The 22,058-nt window shown below is 36.6% G+C and overlaps 1 protein-coding gene and 1 non-coding gene across 5 annotated transcripts in view; both read left to right on the forward strand.

Moving 5' to 3' along the window:
• The window catches only part of KNL1 (kinetochore scaffold 1), a 61,121-nt gene extending 44,675 nt beyond the window's left edge, over nucleotides 1-16,446 (forward strand). For 3 of the 4 annotated variants that reach the window (XM_058541243.1, XM_058541244.1, XM_058541245.1), the window contains 12 exons: nucleotides 944-1,034; nucleotides 1,631-1,747; nucleotides 2,807-2,894; nucleotides 6,555-6,629; nucleotides 6,800-6,839; nucleotides 7,735-7,836; nucleotides 8,278-8,378; nucleotides 10,643-10,711; nucleotides 12,178-12,287; nucleotides 12,492-12,610; nucleotides 13,356-13,478; nucleotides 14,795-16,446. In XM_058541243.1, coding sequence (XP_058397226.1) covers nucleotides 944-1,034; nucleotides 1,631-1,747; nucleotides 2,807-2,894; nucleotides 6,555-6,629; nucleotides 6,800-6,839; nucleotides 7,735-7,836; nucleotides 8,278-8,378; nucleotides 10,643-10,711; nucleotides 12,178-12,287; nucleotides 12,492-12,610; nucleotides 13,356-13,478; nucleotides 14,795-14,909 — 1,150 coding nt within the window. In that variant the 3' untranslated portion in view covers nucleotides 14,910-16,446. Of the gene's footprint in view, nucleotides 1-943; nucleotides 1,035-1,630; nucleotides 1,748-2,806; nucleotides 2,895-6,554; nucleotides 6,630-6,799; nucleotides 6,840-7,734; nucleotides 7,837-8,277; nucleotides 8,379-10,642; nucleotides 10,712-12,177; nucleotides 12,288-12,491; nucleotides 12,611-13,355; nucleotides 13,479-14,794 lie in introns of those variants that run through there. The other variant, XR_009220040.1, reaches the window with a different exon arrangement.
• Nucleotides 6,038-6,144, forward strand: LOC131406687 (U6 spliceosomal RNA). Its single transcript, XR_009220313.1, has one exon. It is a non-coding gene; the product is annotated as a U6 spliceosomal RNA (small nuclear RNA).
• Nucleotides 16,447-22,058: the final 5,612 nt, after the last annotated feature.

Consider the following 22,058-nt stretch of genomic DNA (forward strand, 5'->3'; position numbering starts at 1 on the left):
GGGGTTCATCACTGAACAAGACAGACAAGTTTCTTATCTTTATGTTGTTTAAAAGAGTTGGGTGTCTCAGGATTTGTCTGAGAATGTTTTATTTTGAATGAAATGGGATCTCGCATACAATAAACAGTCTGTTTAGATGTGCTGTACTGTTTGATTTTGCACCTGTGTGCCTATATATAATATCTTCTAACTCTGATAGACATTTATTTTTTATACTTATTAAGAAGAGACTGATATATAACTTTGCTACTTTTATAAATGCTGTTCTACAGAGGTGAGAGAGGACTTTGAACTGAATTGGGAACTTTTACTTAAAATAATAACTACAGCTTCACAATAGTTATGCATTGACAGGCCTTAAGGATTCTTTATAAGCAACATGTTTTCATGTTGGAACAAGTTGATACATTGAGATGAGAATTCTACTTGTGAGGGAAGTTTTTTTGATTCATAACATTCTTGAACTGTTCTACAAGTGTCAAAATAGTCAGGCTGGGGCCGGCCCCGTGGCTTAGCAGTTAAGTGCGCGCGCTCCGCTACTGGCGGCCCGGGTTCGGATCCCAGGCGCACACCGACGCACCGTTTCTCCGGCCATGCTGAGGCCAAGTCCCACATACAGCAACTAGAAGGATGTGCAACTATGACATACAACTATCTACTGGGGCTTTGGGGGAAAAAAAAAGGAGGAGGATTAGCAATAGATGTTAGCTCAGAGCCGGTCTTCCTCAGCAAAAAGAGGAGGATTAGCACGGATGTTAGCTCAGGGCTGATCTTCCTCAAAAAAAAAAAAAAAAATCAGGCTGGCCACTGTTCTTGAGTGAATTCCTCTCTTTTTGTATAGAAAAGGACTAAGAAGAATTAAATTAAGTATGCCTGTAGATCTGAGTTGATTCATTCAAGCTGACTTCTGAACTCTGTGGTAATTAACTTTTCTGTGTTTTAGATTAAAGCTTTCTGCATTGAACCAAGATAAACTGTTGACTTGTGTAAATAAGAACCTGTGGGAAAAAATGAGACACTGCTCTGATGAGGAGGTACTTTTGTCTCATTTTCTGAATGGGAATCAGTATAGACATTTTGAACAATGTTTTATTATGAAATAAGTAACTGTTACTTAGTGATGAGTTCTTTAACTTCTCAGGTGTAATATGTTACCAAGGTTTTATTAATTATATGTGAGTAATTGCTAATAGATAATCTTTTCTCAAACCAGAATTCATCAATTTAAAATATGAAATATATTTGAAGTTTATTTAGAGTTCCCTCCTTGTTTGCCTTTCTCTTAGACTTAGATGAGGAAAAGATTTACTTTAATTGATTAAATAATAAGCAACTCATTTTATGTGTGCCCTAATATGTTAAAAGAGTTTTATTAACTAAAATCCTATCATTTTCTAATTTGTAATATGAATAAGTGAATTAAAAGCAGAAATCAAAATTGAAATCTTTGGTTCTGCTTTTAAATTATTAAATGGAATTAAATTTGCAAATGAGAAGTGCCCTGCCTTAGAAATCATAGTCTAGTATGGGCAAAGCTTAGCACATAGCAGCTGAACCAGCATTCCCAGACCATTTGCCTTTTCCAACTCATTTGTTTTAGTGCAGTATAGCTTTTGACTTTCCCTTGCAGCTGAAGACCTTTGGAATTTACCTGAACAAAATTAAATCACATTTTACCAAGATGACTAAAGTCTTCACTCACCAAGGAAAAGTGGCTCTCTACAGCAAGCTGGTACAGTCAGCTCAGGTAATTCGAGACAGTTAACAGCATAGAAAGAAAGGTCTATTAAAATTACTTTATAGTGGTTGTGGAATATGAAGAATGTTCCTTAGAAGACACGTGAATGAGACTTGGGCAAAAACTTACAATTGTTTGTAAGAAGTGGGGTTCACTTTATCAAAAGTGGCAAATCCTGGCATCTTGAGTAATTCTGGAATATACTTACTAATATGGGCCTGTGTCTCATCTCAAATTTCTTATCCATTATACATATTGAAATAAAACAATATAGGATTCTGATCTTCCATTGCTAAGGACTATACTGTAGTATTATCTTCCTCATAGTCCATACCCAGCTGTGTGTGTGTGTGTGTGTTTAAAATAGCACTTCCCAAAATGATCATCCTTTAAGAAAGGCTCTGCTTGAAAAAACTTTCCATTGGCAAATAAGTCTGAGAAATGTTACATGCAATGTCCCCCTTTTGGAGAAATATAATAGCTAGCATATTAAATTCTAAAGTGAGAAATCTTTTTTTTTTAAAGTCTAAAAAGAAAAAAATGCTATAATTCTGTTTGACCCGTGTTTCCCATATTTATTTGACCATAAAACATTTTTTAAAGAACTCTTTTTTTAAAGTAATATATATTAACATTTTATATTACATGGAAATACTGGAATAAAGGAAAGCATAAAAAATGATTTTACAGTCATGCACCACATAGCATTTTGGACAATGGCCAACCACATGTTCGATGGTGGTCCTGTAAGATTAGTACCATGTAGCCTAGGTGCGTAGTAGGCTATATTGTCTAGGTTTGTATAAGTACACTCGGATGTTTGCACAACGGTGAAATCATCTAATGACACATTTCTCAGAACGTATCCCCATCAATAAGCAACATATGACTGTATATTAATCTGTTATTTTTGCTTTTTAAAAATTTTTAAGTCCAGACTTGAAGTTTTAACCTTCATTTTAAGATTTGCCTGTTCATGATTTATACATAGCAGTTATATCAGCAATTTGAACGATTTATGTTTTGTTTGGAGGTTTAACTTGACAGTCTATAATATTGTGTGTTTAGAATGAGAGGGAAAAGCTTCACATAAGGATAGATGAGATGGACAACATACTTAAGAAGATTGATAACTGTCTCACTGAAGTGGAAATAGGTAAAGTATTTTGAATACTTTTCCAAAAGAAAATTTAATTTTATCTAAATGTTTCCCTATAGCACAGATTGCTGATATCACTATGCTGAAACCTTATATTAGTAGCTTGAGACATTAAATTAGAGCAAATTAAAGCTCCTTTACTGTGGTCATCCATAACACAGTCAACAAGAGATGCCCAAGATAAGTCTCTTTGGAAAGATCTTCATTACCTAGACAATACTCTTGTTATTTTTTTTACTTAGGTGAACTTATCTCCATTTGAAAATTATTGTTTCAGTTTACCTCTCATAATCCTGACTTGTTAATGTTGTTGTCCTGAAACTGCTTTCTCAAAGATCACAAAATTCCACATAATCATCAAATTCGGTAGCTCTCAGTCCTTAACCATCTGACCTCTTTCAGTATTTGACACTGCTGATTATTCTTTTCTTCCTGAAACTTTCATCTCCCTGAACCTCTGATATTGCACTACCCTGTCCCTATTCTTTTTTCCAGGCTGTTCCTTCTAGCTCCTCTGTTGGCCTCTCTAACTAACCTATTGAGCAGGCATTTAGATTTTTGTCATCTACTCATTTCTATATTCTCTCCCCTAATGTTTTCATCTGCTTTAACAATTATGTTTATATGAATGATTCCCAAATTCAGTTAAATTCATTCAAGCATTTGTTGAGCACCTACTGCATGCCAGATACCGTGCTTAGCATTACAAAAATGATATATAGGGGCCGGCCTGGTGGCGTAGTGGTTAAAGTTCGCACACTCTGCTTCAGTGGCCCAGGGTTTGCAGGTTCGGATCCCGGGCGCGGACCTATGCACCACACGTCAAGCCATGCTGTGGCAGCATCCCACATACAAAAAATAGAGGAAGATGGGCACAGATGTTAGCTCAGGGCTAATCTTCCTCAGGAAAAAGAAAAAAAAAGGAAGCATGGCAACGAATGTTAGCTCAGGGCCAATCTTCCTCACCAAAAAAGAAAAATGATATATAAAACACAGATTTTGCTGTTAAGTAGCTTATAATTATTTTGAGTGAGGGCATCTTTAGCCTCTTTCTCATGAATTCCAGAGTTAACATTTCTAGCTTCCTACTGAACCTCTCTGCAAAAATGTCCTTAAACACCTTCAAGTCTGTGTAAGAGGCAATTTATTATCTTCTCCCATTTTCAAAATAAAATCTGAAAACTTGTTCTCCCTATGATGTTTCTCATCTCTATTGATGGCGTCACTATTCTTATGTATTGTAAAAGGCTCAAAACTTGCATTGTCTTTGAGTCTCTCTTATCAAGTCCTGTCATATCTGCTTCTTCAACATCTCTTGTATTCTTTCCTATTCCCATTAACGCTATTGTTAATTCTGAAATGTGCTATTTCAAGTCTTCTAACTAATTTTTCTACACTCTTAACTTGATTTTGTCTTACTGCAGTCCAATCTGTATATTGCTGCCAGATTAATCATTATGAAGGACAGTTTTCATTATGTTACTCCCCTGAAAAACTTTTCTGTCTTTCCATTCCTGAGCTTGACATTTAACATTCTCTACAATCATTTTCAGATCTTCCTTTCTTACATGATTTACTATTACTCCCTTACACATCCTAAATTCCAACCAAGTCTTGTCATTTCTAAGCAGTCCTGCCACTTGGTCTTTGCTAATGCATTCTCTTTCTGTTTTCTACCAAAGGAAGTGGTCTCTGTCTCCCTTGAGCTACTGTGGCTATTTTGTTAGTACTTCTTATAGTACCTATCACATCTACTTGTAATTGTAGTTACTTTTTTATAGTTTATCTTCCTAACTAAATTGTAAGCTCTGTGGGGGCAAAGATCAGCTTTTATTTTTCTCCATGTCCTTCCAAGTTCTTAGCACTATGCCTTGCACAGAGTAAGTACCTAGTACATGTTTTCTGCATTGAATTGATAATGAGTATATGAGTTCCATGAACTGATAATAAGTATGTGAGTTCCATGGTCGTAAACTGTCCCCACCTTTGTTTATTACCTTACTTTCTACTTCACACACACACACACAAAAAAATAGAAGCCATTAGGCCAGAACTTCTAAACTTTCTGCTACCAAACAAACCAAACTTATATATTTCTACATCCATTCTTTCATCATTCCTTTCTTTTCCTTAAAACCAATCTTTTCACATAAACTTTGAATTCCATCCCCTCTTGTCTTCTTAGGAATTGTATAGCACTGACTTTCCCTTATCTCTTGTATATTCAACCTCTCTGCCTCCTCTACTGGATATATTCACCTCTCTCTCATCTTTAAAAATACCAACAACCACACTTACCTCTCCAGTACCACTGAATGGCTCCCTATTTCTTTCTTGTCCCTTCCTTATTCCTTGAGCAAATATACTGAGTATCTATTATGTGCCATGTACAGTGCTTGGTGCTAAGAAAACTATGATGATTAAAAACAAAAACTTTATGCCCTAATGGAGCTAGAAGAGAATATAAGAATTAAACAAATAATTTTCAGGTAAGTGCTATGGTAGAGAGGTTACATGGTGCTGTAATGTCCTGAAACAGAAATCTGACCTAGTCAGGTCAGGAGAGGCTTCCCTCTGAGGAAATGACGTTTAAGCCAAGATCTAAAGAATGAATAGGAGTTAAAGTGAGAAGGGAAGGCAAAGCATACTATTAAAAATGAATAATACATGCAGAAGGCCTTCTATGGGAAAGAATATACCAATTATAAGGGTCTGAAATAGGCCAATGTGACTAGAATAGAGAGAGCAAAAGGGAACATGGTCTGAGATAAAGCTGGAGATGTTACTAGGGGCCAGGCCAAAGATGGCCTCTTAAGGAGTTTTGACTTTTTCTAAGAACAGTTAAGTGCCATTTGAAGGGTGTCAAGCCCTGGTTGCAGTATAGAGATTGGATTTGAATAGATCAAGAGTAACTCTAAGAAGTTAAGTAGTTGTTGGACTAGTATGGCTTAGAAAGGAGTAGTATGGTTTAGAAAGGACAGTAGCTTATATTTAGGGAAGCTGGTGGTGATGAAGAAAAAAAGTAGATTCAAAAAATACTTTTGAGGTAAAAGTCTAAGCTTGATTTGGATGTGGGGAGAGAGAGAGGGATTTTAAGGATGACTTCAAGGCTTCAAAAACAAATTAAATTAAAAATTTAAGTGCTCACTTCTGCAGCACATATACTAAAATTGGAACGATACAGAGAAGATTAGCATAACCCCTGCGCAAGGATGACAGGCAAATTCGTGAAGCGTTCCATATTTTTTGAAATTTATACAATGTTATAAACCAATGTTATTGCAATAAACAAAAAATTAAAAATGTGTGTGCATGTGTTTGTATATGAGTATCTGTTCCTGCTTAGTCCATGGGGTTGCCTAACAATAACATTGATATATGCAAATTATACATAAACAATTTCCATCTCAAAGTGACCCCTGAGAGGGTGCTATTGGAGATCATTGCCACATGGCTCAAAGTTCACTTCTCTGCCACTAGAAGCAAGTCTTTGTATGAAATTATAATTACTGCTCCATGGTCTATTGGCAAGGAAAGGTGGGGAAAGATGAGTGTTTGTGACATATTCTTCACACTTCATTTTGGGACCATCTATTCTTTTCATCTCTAGTGGTTTATTTTTGACTGAGTTATTCTAATGCACATTGTCTACTTTAGAAACTAAGAATTTGGAGGATGAAGAGAAAGACAATGTGGAAGAATGGGATTCTGAAATGAGAGCTGCAGAGAAAGGTAACTGAATTAATTAAGGAGGTAAATGGAAAAAAAAAAAAAACCTATTGTCCTGAGTTTATTTATTTAGGTAAGATTAAATGAGATAGAATTTCAATAAAACGTGATTTTTGTAGCAACATTTTAATGTGTCCATTCTGATAAATTTGTTTTTGTGTTTCTTTTCAAAGAATTGGAACAGCTGAAAACTGAAGAAGAAGAGCTTCAGAGGTCAGCCTTCAGTTTGAGTGTTAAAAAATATGCTAAACTTTACAAGGCTAAATGACTTCTTACCTTCAGAAACTGATAAGGTTGGGGACATGAGTATTGACTAAGGCTGACTCAAGGCTTTTGCTCCACTTTGAACTTGACCCTTGAGGCCGTCTTAGTCGAAAGTATTTTCTAAGCACTTATTGTTTACAGGGCATTAATCCAAGGTGGTGTTTCTCAAGCTTGAATAATATCAGGATCCTTTTAAAGAAATAAACCTAGCATTAAACTGCTTTTATATTGTACTTAAGTAAGTATAAGTAAACATAAAATGAGTTGTGTATTTCTTATACTCATGGATCTTATTTAACTATAAGACTAAAAGAAATCAAATACAAATAATGACAAAACCAAATAAAATTCCAATTGACAACATTAATCTGACAGGAGATAATGTTTGGCTGAAAATAAACTGATGCTAGCAAAATGACTAACAAAGCATAAGTTCTGTTTAGCTCCAATAAACTAAACAAAACCAATGGCAGGCACCAAAATTATAGCATATTTCAGTTTTAAGGTGGGAATTCTTGTGATCTCCATTATCCTTATATTTTTATCATCAAAGTGAAAATGTAAATTTTAATAATAATCTTAAAGAACATATGAACCCCCAAAGAAATTTTCATGGATCCTAATTTGAGAGACATTGATTTAGGCCTTTCCTAATTAGACTCATACTTCTCGATTAATGCTCATCAAAAAAAAAAAAACTAAGAATGCAAAAATTTGGATGCCGTTCACCTCACTGAGGAGCCATCTAGCATGTGACTTCTTATCATAAACCTTTTATTTTAGTGGAGTTCAAATTCCCTAACGATGGCCTTACCTTTTTGTGAATACCTAATTTGATTTGCAGAAATCTCTTAGAACTGGAGGTACAGAAAGAGCAGACCCTCGCTCAAATAGACTTTGTGCAAAAACAAACAAATAGAACTGAAGAGCTACTGGATCAGTTGAGGTAAGGACAAACAGGTGTCAATGGTTTCTGTTTTATCCTGTGCCTTCATGGTTGTCTAAACTGACTATAGCAGTTGACATGTGTTTGTAATGTATATCACTGTTTAACAATGCAACCTCAAAAAGAGTCAGTGTACTCAACACTAAGCTGAAAATATACAAGGTAGGAGTGCTGTGGAATTATAATTTTAAAATATTTAACACTTTATATTGCCTAGACTTGGTTTTTCCCTGATACACAACTCAAGATTGAGTCAATTCTTACTTCTTTCAAAAGCATAAATTTGTACATTCACAATATTTGAATTAAAATATTGATTGTCTCCCAAGCCAGTAGAAAAACTCCAGCAGCTGCTGCTAGTACTGTTTGGGTGGTATCAGAAGTTAACTCTCTTCTTTTATTCCCCCTCAAAAAATGTTTGTCTTGTTTATCTCTTTCCAGTTTGTCTGAGTGGGATGTCATTGAGTGGAGTGATAATCAAGCTGTATTCACCTTTCTTTTTGACACAATAGAACTCACCATCACCTTTGGAGAGCCAGTAGGTGAGTAGCAAAAGTAAGATAATTCCTCTGCAGAAAAATGTATGGCTAAACTCACCAAAGATTCAAATCTTTATTTTAATACAATAATAACTATTGACATAATGATAGCACTGCTGAAAATCTTAGAAGAGGCGATCACTTTAATTAGTGATAATAGAATTTTATTTTGTTAGATAAAGAATAAAATGAAAATTCAGCTAGTGAAAGTTGCCCTTTGTTGAATTACATTAGACGATAGAAATTTTGTCTATCCAAATAATGGATCAATGTGCACTTCACACTGTTTACTCTGAGTTCCTTTTTTCCATCTGTCTTTTGTAATAGAGGATTTACTCTAATGGCTGGTGACTCTTGACTGTTTTTTTTGTACTTAAGTTAACCTAAGAAGTTAACTGGAAGTTCTGTGTGTGTTGGTGGGCTTATCATAGTAGATAGACATCACCATATGGTGACTAGACGGAGTCCTAGCTGTTTTGTTGAAGTTTCCTGTCAGTATGTTTAGATCTTTTCTCTTGAAACAGTTAGCTTTAGCATGGCCAAATTGGAACTTAGGATCTTCAAAATCTCCCAGCCTCCAAACCTGATTCTCCTTAAAAGTTCCTTTTCTCAAAGAATACCATCAACTTCCATCCGAGTCCAAAATTATAACTTAGAAATCACTCTATACCTCTTTCTTGCTCACCGGGTATATCTAAATCATCAATAAGACTTGTTGATTTTAATTTCTTAATATTCAAACACTTTTCTTCATCTCTTCTGTCAACAGTCATCTCTAACCTAGATGACTACAGTAACATTCCAACTGGTCTTTCTGGATCTTCTCTTTTTCCTCTCCAATTCATTCTCCTTCCTGAAGCTATTGTGATTGTTGAAAATCTGATCATGTGCCTACTACTATTAGACTAATGATCAAAATATTTAGTATAGCCTGTAAAGCCCTGCATGAATTGAATTTTTCCATCTTTTCCTGCCTCATCTTATACTGTTTTCTGCATGTTGACCACAATGGATTTCTTTCATTTCCTTAAAAGATCATGGTCTTTATGCTTAGTCATAGTCCATCCTACCTCAGGACCTTCATACTGAGGTTTCTTATGCCTGGAAGCTCGCTCTCTTGTCTTAGTCTGTTTGAGCTGCTAGAACAAAAGTACGATAAATTGGATAGCTTATAAACAGGAGAAATTTATTTCTCACAGTTCCAGAGGCTGGAAGTCCGAAATCAGGGTGCCAGCATGGTCAGGTGGGGCCCTCTTCCAGGTTGCAGACTTCTCATTATATCCTCACATGATGGAAGGCTGTGCTAGCTCTCCAGGCTCTCTTTTATAAGAGCACTAATCCCACTTATAATGGCTCCACCCGCATGATCTAAGCATCTTCCAAAGGTCCCACTTCCTAAAACCAACACATTGGGCATTAGGATTTCAACATATGAATTTGAAGGGGACATAAACATTCAGACCAGAGCACCCCCTCTTCACTAAATAAATTTCTACTAATAATCCTTCAGAGCTCAGCTGAGTTATCACTTTCTCAGGAAAGTTTTCCATGACTTTCATTTTACCTACTCCCTCTGCTACTTGCCCCCCTGTTATTTGTTCTCATTGCTTCCTGCAGTTTTCCTTAATAGCGCTTATCACAGTTTGTAGTTCTTGGTGTGTTTATTAGTGCAGTTATCTGTGTGTCCCTCTGAGCTGTAAGCTTCTTGAGAGCATAGATTGATCATGTCTGTTTGTCTCACTGTTGTATCCACAACGCCTAACATATAGAAAATATGCAACAAAGTGAAAAGAATCAGAATTTGAGAGACAAGAGATAACTGTATAGTCTGGAAGAACAAGCAGCTATCCTGGCCAGCTAAAACTCATTACTGTAGTGGTAAAAGCATAAATTATTTTTACAGTATTTGTACAAAGACAGTCAAAAGGTGTGGGAAGTCATAGCCATTTTCCTTATATCGTTCCTGAAAATAATACTATCTTTGCACAGAAGTTAAGGGTCAAAGGCAGAGGCTTGATAAATTTACTGTAAATGTACTACACCTTAAATTTCCTTCAAAGGCCTGCCAGGCAGTGTAGTTCAGCAGTCTAAGGGGAGCCTTTACCATAGACAGAGAACAATATGATTCAAGGATAAACTTTCAAATGCCTATGAAAAAGCCCTGCTACTCAGAAAGAGTAAGATTCTAAAGTACTGAGTTTTATGAGTTTTATGGCTTAAAATCACATAATAAAAAGAAATACTGTCCTTATTCTGGTTCTTCCTAGTTGGTCTCTCTTTTCTGGGCAACGCTCATAGGAAGATTGTTGACCTGAATTTTCAGTCTTTATTAGATGGTAAGTTCAAAACATTTAAGCCACTAAAAATTTGTTGGAAATGTACAAGTGTAAATTGCTCCTTAAGAATGCTTTCACATACTAAGATAAATATAAACAATAATAATAATAATTTGTCCTTAGAAATGTATATTAGGGCCGGCCCCGTGGCTTAGCGGTTAAGTGCACGCGCTCCGCTGCTGGCGGCCTGGGTTCGGATCCCGGGAGTGCACCAACGCACCGCTTCTCCGGCCATGCTGAGGCCGAGTCCCACATACAGCAACTAGAAGGATGTGCAACTATGACATACAACTATTTACTGGGGCTTTGGGGGAAAAAAAAAAGAAAAAAGAAATGTATATTAGACATAAAACTGCTAGGTAATGTTCCAAATATTAGATAAGTTTTCAAAGAAATGGGGTTTTGGGGTTTGTTTGGGTTTTTTTTTTTTTTTTTTGGTGAGGAAGATTAGCCCTGAGCTAACATCTGCTGCCAATCCTCCTCTTTCTGCTGAGGAAGATTGGCCCAGAGCTAACATCTGTGCCCATCTTCCTCTATCTTTTTTGTGAGAAAGATCAGCCCTGAGCTAACATCCATGCTAATCCTCCTCTTTTTGCTGAGGAAGACCGGCTCTGAGCTAACATCTATTGCCAATCCTCCTCCTTTCCCCCCCGCCCCCAGAGCCCTAGTAGATAGTTGTATGTCATAGTTGTACATCCTTCTAGTTGCTGTATGTGGGACACGGCCTCAGCGTGGCCGGACAAGCGGTGCGTCAGTGCGCGCCTGGGATCCGAACCCGGGCTGCCAGCAACGGAGCGCGCGCACTTAACTGCTAAGCCACAGGGCCGGCAGCATCTTCCTCTATCTTATATGTGAGATGCCTGCCACAGCATGGCTTGATAAGCAGTATGTAGGTCCACACCTGGGATCTGAACCTGTGAACCCCTGGCCGCCAGAATAGAGCTTGCAAGCTTAAACACTATGCCACCAGGCCCGGCCCTATTTTTTTCTTTTTAATTATTACTAGATCTTGAGCAAAGATTAATAATAGCTATTTCCATAATTAAAAAATTACCATTATGAGTACTTGTTCTGTATCAGATGTGTGTGTTACCTCAACACTGTGAAGTAGGTATTATTCCTCATTTTACAAATTAGGGAACTAGAGCTCAAAAGAAGTAAGTGTTGTGCTTAGAATCACTCAGATAGCAAGGAAAGCCAGGATTTAAACTCAAGTTATGTTACATTTAAGCCCATGCTCTTAACCAAGTTCTATTTTGTATGTGATAAAGCCTGAATTTTTATAAGAATGTTTTATGTTCACCATATATGTTGGTTTATGTGTTTGAAAATAAAAAGAAGATACTTAGACACCTAGTAGTTTGAGGTATTTCTAGTTTATATAATATTTCTAGCTTATGTATATAAAATATGTGAATAATAAGTAATACCTTGCTTTGGATTTTTTTTTTTTTTTCCTTCCTCAGAAGATAAAGCTCCTCCTTCCTCCCTTTTAGTTCATAAGCTTATTTTCCAGTACATTGAGGAACAGGAATCCTGGAAGAAGAAATGTACAACACAGCATCAGGTACCCAAGGTAAATTCTGATTGAAGTATTTAAAGGAAAATTACATTATCTGTTCCAAAAAGCAGAACTGAAATTTTATATATGTAATAGTGGATCCTGAAATCATAAATATATTAAATTGTTTAACTGTGAGGGGTTCTTTATAAAAAGCCATAAACACTGAAATGTTTTCATAATTTCATCTTTTTTTTTTTTTTTTTCTGTTTTTCCCAGATGCTTCAAGAAATCTCACTGGTAGTGAGCCATTGCAGACTCCTTGGAGAGGAGATTGAGTTTTTAAAGAGATGGGGACCAAATTATAACTTAATGAACATAGATGTAAATAATATTGAGTAAGTGTGTAACTTAATGAACATAGATGTAAATAATATTGAGTAAGTGTATTAGTTGCTTAGGGCTGCTGTAACAAAGTACTACAAATTGGGTGGCTTAAACAACAGAAGTTTATTGTCTCAGTTCTGGAGGCTAGAAGTCTGAGATCCACATGTCAGCAGGGTTGGTTCCTTCTGAGGGCTGTGAAAGAGAATCTGTTCCATGCCTTTCTCCTAACTTCCGGTGATTTGCAAGCAATCTTTGGCATGCCTTGGCTTGTAAATATATAACCCCAATATCTGCTTTCATCTTCACATGACTTTCTTCCTGTATGTATATCTGGGTCCAAATGTCCCCTTTTCCTAAGGACACCAGTCATTTTGGATTAGGGGCCCACCCTACTCCAGTAGGACCTCATCTTTACTAATTAAATCTGCAATGACCCTATTTCCAAATAAGGTCACATTCTGAGGTCCTGGGGATTAGGACTTCAACATATGAATTTTGAGGGTATACACAGTTCAACCGATAATAATAAGTAATTAGTCAAAAACTTTTTAAAATAATTTATTAATGAGTTTCATGACTAACAATGAAAAAACAACCATAATAATACTTTGTTCCAGGTGTTTTACCCTCTCCCCGTTTGATAAGGACAGAAGTAATGTACACCTAAGTTTCACATGCCAGTGTAAAAGAAAAATGTATTTGTGTTTTGTTCTGTTTTTGTTTTGTATTTTTAATTGAGGATCTCATCTTTTACAGATTGAGGCTTTTATTCTCCAGCTCTACAGCATTTGCAAAGTTTGAGATAACTTTGTCTCTCTCAGCCCATTATCCATCTGTCCCGTTACCTTTTTCCATTCAAAATCACCTTGGAAACATTGGGTGAGTAAAGAGCCAGCAGGATAGGGCTCCCAACTACTTTTTTAGTTTGCTTTATCATTTGAAAGATCCCTCAAAGTGGTCAGCAAATGGATAGACCATAGTGAGAGCCAAATGTTACTTCTCTCTGACTTCATTTTGAAGAATTTGTTCCTTTAAAGTCAGTAACCTTCGTTGCTATCTCCAGTGGATGCTGGAGACCATAGGTCTATTTTTTTTATACTTGCTCCCCCTTTTTTTTTTTGCAGGGGAAGATTCTCCCCAAGCTACCATCTGTTGCTAGTCTTCCTCCTTTTTTCTTCCTTTTTCCCCCTGCAAAGCCCCAGTACATAATTGTGTACAGTTGTAAGTTCTTCTGGTTCTTCTGTGTGAGCTGCCGCCACAGCATGGCTACTGACAGATGAGTGGTGTGGTTCCACACCCAGGAACCAGACCCAGGCCGCTGAAGCACCAGACCTGGGCCACTGATGCAGAGTGTGCTGAACTTTAACTGCTAGGCCATCAGGGCTGGCTCTATACTTGCTCCACTTTTTGAACACTTGTATGTAAATAGGAATCAAGAAGGAAAAAAAATCCTTCATAAGCTTAGCCCAGATCATATATGAACAACTTTTATGGCCTTAAAAACAGAATAATCACTTTAAAAACTGAGCAGTCATGCTTTTCTCAATTAGTCTGTGGAACCAGAACTAAAAATATTTCATATCTACTATATATTTTGTGACTTTTTAGACACATTGCTGACAGACTGTAAGATGGCAGAATTTAAAATGTGCCCATCTCACCAGCCTGGTGGTGTAGTGGTTAAGTTTGTGCGCTCTGTTTCGGCAGCCCGGGATTCACAGGTTCGGATCCCAGGTATGGACCTACACACCACTCATCAAGCCATGCTGTGGTGGCATCCCACATACAAAAAAATAGAGGAAGATTGGCACAGATGTTAGCTCAGGGACAAGCTTCCTCAAGCAAAAAGAGGAAGATTGGCAACAGATGTTAGTTCAGGGCCAATGTTCCTCACCAAAAAAAAAAACAAAAAAAAAAAACGTGCCCACCTCAAATCCATCAGCAAACACCAACAGTTTAGATTTTTATAGTCAGAGAAAACAACTAGGTCAAGACACCTCGTAATTACATACAGAATTGGTTCTTAGGCCTTGTTTTTGGACTCTCAGTTCAAACTGGACAGTCTAATTATTTCCAGAAATACCTATTTGTGTTTCCTCGGAGACTCAGAGACCGTACCCAAAAACATGAATTCCACTGAAATGGAGATAAGTGTAAGTTTCCAGAAAAATTAATTAACATTTTGTTCTTTCCAGCGAAGATGAAATCACCAGCATTCTATCTAAAGTGCCACTGGAAGACAACTACCTAAAGAATGTAGTCAAGCAAATTTACCAAGATCTGCTTCAGGACTGCCATTTCTACCACTAGAACCATGGACCACAGCTGTAACAACCAAGCACAGTGTACTTAATAATGATATTATGTCAGAATCTCTATTGCTGTTTAATCTTTGTCTTTAGGTCATAGAAAAAAGCCTAGTAAAATTCCTTCTGATGATGTTATATTTAATTTGTATGGTTAGTTTTTAAATCTCTACAGTCAAGAATGATGAAAGGCCTCAAGTAGCCTGCAATCAACTTGATCATCTCTCTACCAAAGGTTTAAGTAATAGAACATGTAGAGAGAATTTCTCCTAACTAAAGTGGTGCTCTCTGCTTTAGTACAAGCCCTAAAGAGTAACTTTTAAATATAAGAGGAGGTGTCACCACTGACAAAAACCTTAGCCATTTCCCCATGTGTTGAGCTATGATTTTTAGGTTGCCTGGCTTCTGCCTAACAGATATTTCTGGAGTAGAGACATGTCTGTCTACAAACTATTCATCCTCTTATTTTCTCCATTCCGGAAATATTACTGAGAGAAAGCAATAGCACTCAACTATTGGAATGGTTGCCATCTATTCTTGAGGGCCTTGCCTCCTATTACTGTTTTCTTAATAAGTATAATTTTGTAGGGAAAGTTAATTCATTTTGGCCCAATACATACATGTAAATATATTAATATTGTTTTTGTGTTTGTGATGTAGTAAGGAGATATATAGAAATGCACGGAGATGTATAGAGAGATACCCTTCTGCCTGGGCAGTTTCTGAAGGATGGTTTACAGCCAAATTCTCAATCTCCTTTTATTAAATAATTATATTTCAAATAAGCTCACACTCAAAATACCAGTTTTATCAAGTTCTCGCAGTAGTAATGAACTTAATTAATGAACTTAATATAAGTATTGGTTTCTGAAGCCACACCATTCACATATACAAAAATAAACATATTCATTGATATTGAATGGTCAGTATTATCTTTCTTTGAGATAGATAAATATGGGAAAACTTTTACCCAAACTTTAGTCAAATCCTAATCATGATAATTTTTGTTTCTTTTATGTTTAATTCTAAACTATAATATATTTAGATTTTTAAACTAATTCATCTTAAAGTTTTGCTTTATACTTTAGGATCAGTTAAAGTCCTGTGGGTCCCATGAATGTTATCTTCCTTCTTGATTGGCTTCTACTTCTGAGCTATTAGTCAAAAGATCACATAGTCTTTTAAACTTCAAAAATCAACACAAGAGTCATTTCCCATAAAAATCAAGATATAGATGTTCCCTATTTCTATGAACACCTTGAAAAACTTTTGAAGTCATCAATTTGGTCTGTTTCCCATGAAATTTAAATTACTTTTCATACTGAAGTTGTTTTCTTTCTTTTCTGTAAGCCTAAAAAGTAGAATTTTTGTTTTCTGCATTTTGGTAACCTGGAATGACCATCTCCAAGAATTATTTGGCTTGTAATAATGGTCTCTGCTTTCTTGGGTTTGGAGTACATAATTGTAATATTTACCTACTTATTTGTATTTGTTCAAAGTATTGGCTATTTTTATTAAAATTTTTGGAAGTTTTTCTTTCACTGATTGGAAGTAGATTATTTTTTGCACTATTAAAATAACTTTATTATATGAAATCTTTTTTAAGCAGTGTCTCTTTATGAAGTGAAGAGTGTTTTTACCATGTATCCAATAGACCTTTGAAGATATACCAAAAAAAGCTCCCTTTAGAAACACTCACCTATTTGAAAACGGAGATAAGATTAAAATATGTCAGAACCTGCATGTAAGAACCAGGTACAAACCACAGTTATCCCTGTGTCTCTAAAGGACAGTAAAAGAAAACTATTTTGAAGTTCCTCAGGAAACTATCTATGAGCTAATGGAGTGATTCTCAAAGTATAGTCCCTAAACTAGCAGCATCAGCCTCGCCCCAAACCTGCTGAATCAGAAACACTAGGAGTGGGGACCAGCAATCTGTATTGTTTTTTCATCACTTTTTTTTTTAAACAACTTTATTGAAATATAGTTCACATATACGATTCACCATTTAACGTGGACAATTGAATGGTTTTTAATATATTCACAGATATGTGCATCACCACAATCAATTTCAGAACATTTTCATCATCTCAAAAAAACCCCACTTTTCAACAAATGGTGCTGGGAAAATTGGATATCCACATACAAAGGAATAAAGTTGGACCCTTATCTTACATACCATATGCAAAAATTAACTCAAAATGGATCAAAGACCTAAATGTAAGAGCTAAAACTATAAAACTCTTAGAAGAAAACAAAGGGGAAAAGCTTCATAACATTGGATTTGGCAAGGATTTCTTGGATATGACACCAAAAAGCACAGGCAACAAAAGTAAAAAAGATACATTGGACTATATCAAAATTAAAAACTTGTGCATCAAAGGACATAATCACCAGAGTGCAATGTATAGAATGGGAGAAAATATTTGAAAATCATCTCTCTGATAAGGGTTTAATATCCAGAATACACAAAAAACTCCTTCAATTTAACAACAAAAAGACAACCCAATTAAAAAATGGGCAAAAGACTTGAATAGACATTTCTCCAAAGAGGATATACAAATGGCCAACAAGCACATGAAAAAATGCTTATTATTTGCATTAGGGAAATGCAAATCAAAACCATAATGAGATACCACTTTCAACCACTTCGATGACTAATGGAAAAGACAAGATAACAAGTGTTGGCAAGGATGCAAAGAAATTGGAACCCTGTGCACTGTTGGTGGGAATGTAAAATGGTGCAGCTGCTTTGGAAAACACCATGGTAGTTCCTCAAAAAATTAGAATTACCATATGTTCTAGCAATTCGACTTCTGGGTATATACCCAAAAGAAGAGAAAGCAGGGACACTAAGAGATATTGTACACCAATGTTGATAGCATTATTCACAATAGCTAAAAGATGCAAGCAATCCCAGTGTCCATCAATGGATAAATGAGTAAAGAAAATGTGGTGTATACATACAATAGAATATTATTCAGCCTTAAGGAGGAAAGAAATTCTGACACTTGCTACAACTTAGATGAACCCAGAAGACATGTGAAGTGAAATAAGCCAGTCATAAAAAGATAACTGCTGTGTGATTCCACTTATATGAGATACTTAGAGCAGTCAAATTCGGAGACAAAAACTAAGGGAGGGAAATGAGTTGTTTAATAGGGATCGAGTTTCACTTCTGTAAGATGAAAAAAGTTCTAGAGATTGTTCGCACAACAGTGTGGATATACCTTTTTTTTTTTTAATAATTTTATTTATTTATTTTTCCACCAAAGCCCCCGTAGATAGTTGTATGTCATAGCTGCACATCCTTCTAGTTACTGTATGTGGGACACGGCCTCAGCATGGCCAGACCAGCGGTGCATCGGTGCGCGCCCGAGATCTGAACCCGGGCTGCCAGCAGCGGAGCACGTGCACTTAACCCTGAGCTAACATTCAATGCCCAGCCTCCTCTTTTTTTTTGCTGAAGAAGACTGGCACTGGGCTAACATCCGTGCCCATCTTCCTCTGTTTTATATGGGACACTGCCACAGCATGGCTTAACAAGCGGTGCGTCGGTGCGCGCCTGGGATCCGAACCAGCGAACCCCAGGCCGCCGCAGCGGAGCACGTGCACTTAACCGCTTGTATAGTGTGGATATACTTAATACTACTGAACAGTACACTTAAAAATGGTTAAGATGTCAGGGCCGGCCTGGTGGCATAGTGGTTAAGTTCACGTGCCCGACTTGGGTGGCTGGGGTTCACAGGTCCCGGGCACAGGCCTACTCACCACTTATCAAGCCATGCTGTGGTGGTGTCCCATATAAAGTAGAGGAAGATGGGCACGGATGTTAGCCCAGGGCCAATCTTCCTCAGCAAAAAGAGGAGGATTGGCAACAGGTGTTACCTCAGGGCTAATCTTCCTCACCAAAAAAAAAAAAAAAAAAGGTTACGATGTCAAATTTTATGTATATTTTTACCAAAACGTTTTTAAAACCATAAGTATTGCTATGGAATCAGACAGGACCTACAAGCCCGGCTTCATGGGTATTCGATTCTACCAGGAATGTAACATGCTTTACCAAGGAGGACAAGGAGAATCACATTCTATTCTATGAGTGCCGAAATTGTGATTACCAGCAGGAAAGCTTCCACAGCTGCATCTGTGTCATTAAAATCACACAGGAAGTGGACGACCTGATCCATATCATTGCTGAAGTGTCCCAAGACTCCACGTTGCTGCAAACCGAGGACCACCTGTGCCAGAAGTGCGGCCACAAAGAGGCAGCATTCTTCCAGTCACACAGTGCCAGGGTTGAGGACACCAAGCGCTCGTAGTACCAGGGCCTCACGCTTCGGCCACTGCTGGACCGAGTGAAACCCCTCTCTCCCACATGTAATAAATGCTGGGTTGTGTGTGTGCAAAACAAACAAACAAACAAAAACAACAAAAACCATAGCCATTAGGCATTGCACCCTATCATCACATCACTCTCACCCACTCCACCCCCTAAAGCAACTAGTAATCTACTTTTTATCAGTATAAATTTACCTATTTTGGACATTTCATATAAATGAAAGCATGTAATATGTGGTCTTTCATTTAGCATAATGTTTCAAAGTGTATATCAGTACTTCATTCCTTTTTATGGCCAAATAATATTTCATTATATGAATATACCACATTTTGTTTATACATGATTAGGGCAATTAGGCAAGAAAAAGAAATAAAAGGCATCCAGACTGGAAAGAAAGTAGTAAAGCTCTCTATTTGAAGATGACGTGATCTTGTATATGTATAGAAAATCCTAAGCAATTCACTAAAAACCATTAGAACTAACAAGTTCAGCAAGGGTGCAAGATACAAGATCAAAATAGAAAAATCAATAATATTTCAGTGACTATGGTTGATAATACTGTATGATATAATTGAAATTAACTCAATGATGGGAATCCTTCCACAGTGTATATGTCAAATCATGTTCTATACCTTAAATATATTACAATTTTATTTGTCAACTATACCTCAGTAAAGCTGAAAAAACAGGCAACCTCAAAAAAAGTCTATAGTATTTCTATACACTTGGCAATGAACGATCCAAAAATGACAATAAGAAAATTCCATTTACAATAGCATCAAAAAGAATAATACACTTAGGAATAAATTTAACTAAAGAGGTACGAGACTTGTACACTGGAAACCACAAAACACCGCTGGAAGAAATTCAAGTAGACCTAAATAAATGGAAAGACATCTCATGTGCATGGATTGAAAGATTTAAACTGTTAAGATGGCAATTGTATACTACCTAAAGCAATCTACAGATTTGATGCAATCCCTATCAATACCCCATCAGGCTTATTTGCAGGGTGGAAAATGGAAAAGTTGGTCCTAAAAATTTATATGGAATTGCAAAGGGCGCTGAATAGCCAAAAAATCTTGAAAAAGAAGAACCAAGGGGCCAGCCCGGTGGCTTAGCAGTTAAGTTCGCACGCTCTGCGTCAGTGGCCTGGGATTCACCGGTTGGGATCCTGGGCAAGGACCTACTCACCACTCATCAAGTCATGCTGAGGCAGTGTCCCACATAGAAGAGCTGCAACACTACAGCTGTGATATACAACTATGTACTGGGGCTTTGAGGAGAAAAAAAGAAAAAGAGGAAGATTGGCAACAGATGTTAGCGCAGGGCCAATCTTCCTTTAAAAAAAAAAACAAGAAGAAGAACCAAGTTGGAGGACTCACATTTACTGATTTCAAAACTTACTACCAAATTACAATAATCAAACAGTGTGGTACTGGCATAAAGACAGACATAAAGATCAATAGAATAGAACAGAGATCCCAGAAATAAACCAACACATATATGGTGAAATAATTCTACAAGGCTGCCAAGACTATTCAATGGGGAAAGGACAGTCTTTTCAATAAGTGGTGCTAGGAAAACTGGATATCCACAGACAAAATAGTTAAGTTGGACCCTTACCTTATACCATAAGCAAAAATTAACTCAAAATGGATCAAAGACTTAAATGTAAGAGCTAAAACTATAAAACTTTTAGAAGAAAACAGAGATAAATCTTCATGACATTAGATGTAGCAATGGAATTTTAGAGATGACACCAAAAGCACAAGAAACAATAAAAAGGTATATTAGACTTCATCAAAATCAAAAACTTTTGTGCATTATCAAGAAAGTGAAAAGACAACCTAAAGAGTGGGAGAAAATGTTTGCAAATCATATATCTAAGAGTCTAGTATCCACAATATATAAAGAATTCTTACAACTTAATAACATAATAGACAACTCAATTTTTAAAATGGACAGAGGACTTGAATAGATATTTCTCCAAAGAAGATACACAAATGACCAACAAGCACATGAAAAAGATACTTGACATCATTAGTCATTAGGGAAACGCAAGTTCAAACCACAATGAGATACCACCTTAAACCTACTAGGATGAGTATAATAAAAAAAATAAAAATAAAAAAACAAAAGTGTTGGAAGGGATGTGGAGAATTCAGAACATTGTGCATTGCTGGTGGGAGTGTAAAATGATGCAGCCACTGTGGAAAACAGTTTATCAGTTTCTCAAAAGGTTAAACGTAGAACTACCATATGACCCAGCAATTCCACTGCTAGGTATACACCCAAAAGAACTGAAAGCAGGGACTGAAAAAGATACATCAATGTTCATAGCAGCATTATTCACAATAGCCAAAAGGTGGAAACAACCCAAGTTTCTATGAAAGAATGGATAAACAAAATGTAGTATATACATACCACAGATGAATGGATAAACAAAACGTAGTGTATACATACAATGGAATATTATTCAGCCATAAAAAGAAATAAAATTTTGATTTATGCTACAATATGAATGGACCTTGAAAATATTACACTTAGTGAAATAAACTAGACACAAAAGGACAAATATTGTATGATTCCACTTATATGAGGTATGTACAGACCTTCTTCTGTTCCATTAGTTTTTGCATGCAACTCATTTGTGTGTGTGTGTGTATAGTTCTACGCAATTTTATCCCATGTATAGATTTGTGTAACCACAACCACAATCAAGATACAGAACTGCTCCATCACCGGAGCGTTATGACTCTCTTATGCTACCACTTTATGGTCACACCCACACCTCCATCCCTATCCCCTGGC

The sequence above is a fragment of the Diceros bicornis genome, chromosome 5 (genome assembly GCF_020826845.1).
Source record: "Diceros bicornis minor isolate mBicDic1 chromosome 5, mDicBic1.mat.cur, whole genome shotgun sequence".
NCBI lineage: Eukaryota > Metazoa > Chordata > Mammalia > Perissodactyla > Rhinocerotidae > Diceros > Diceros bicornis.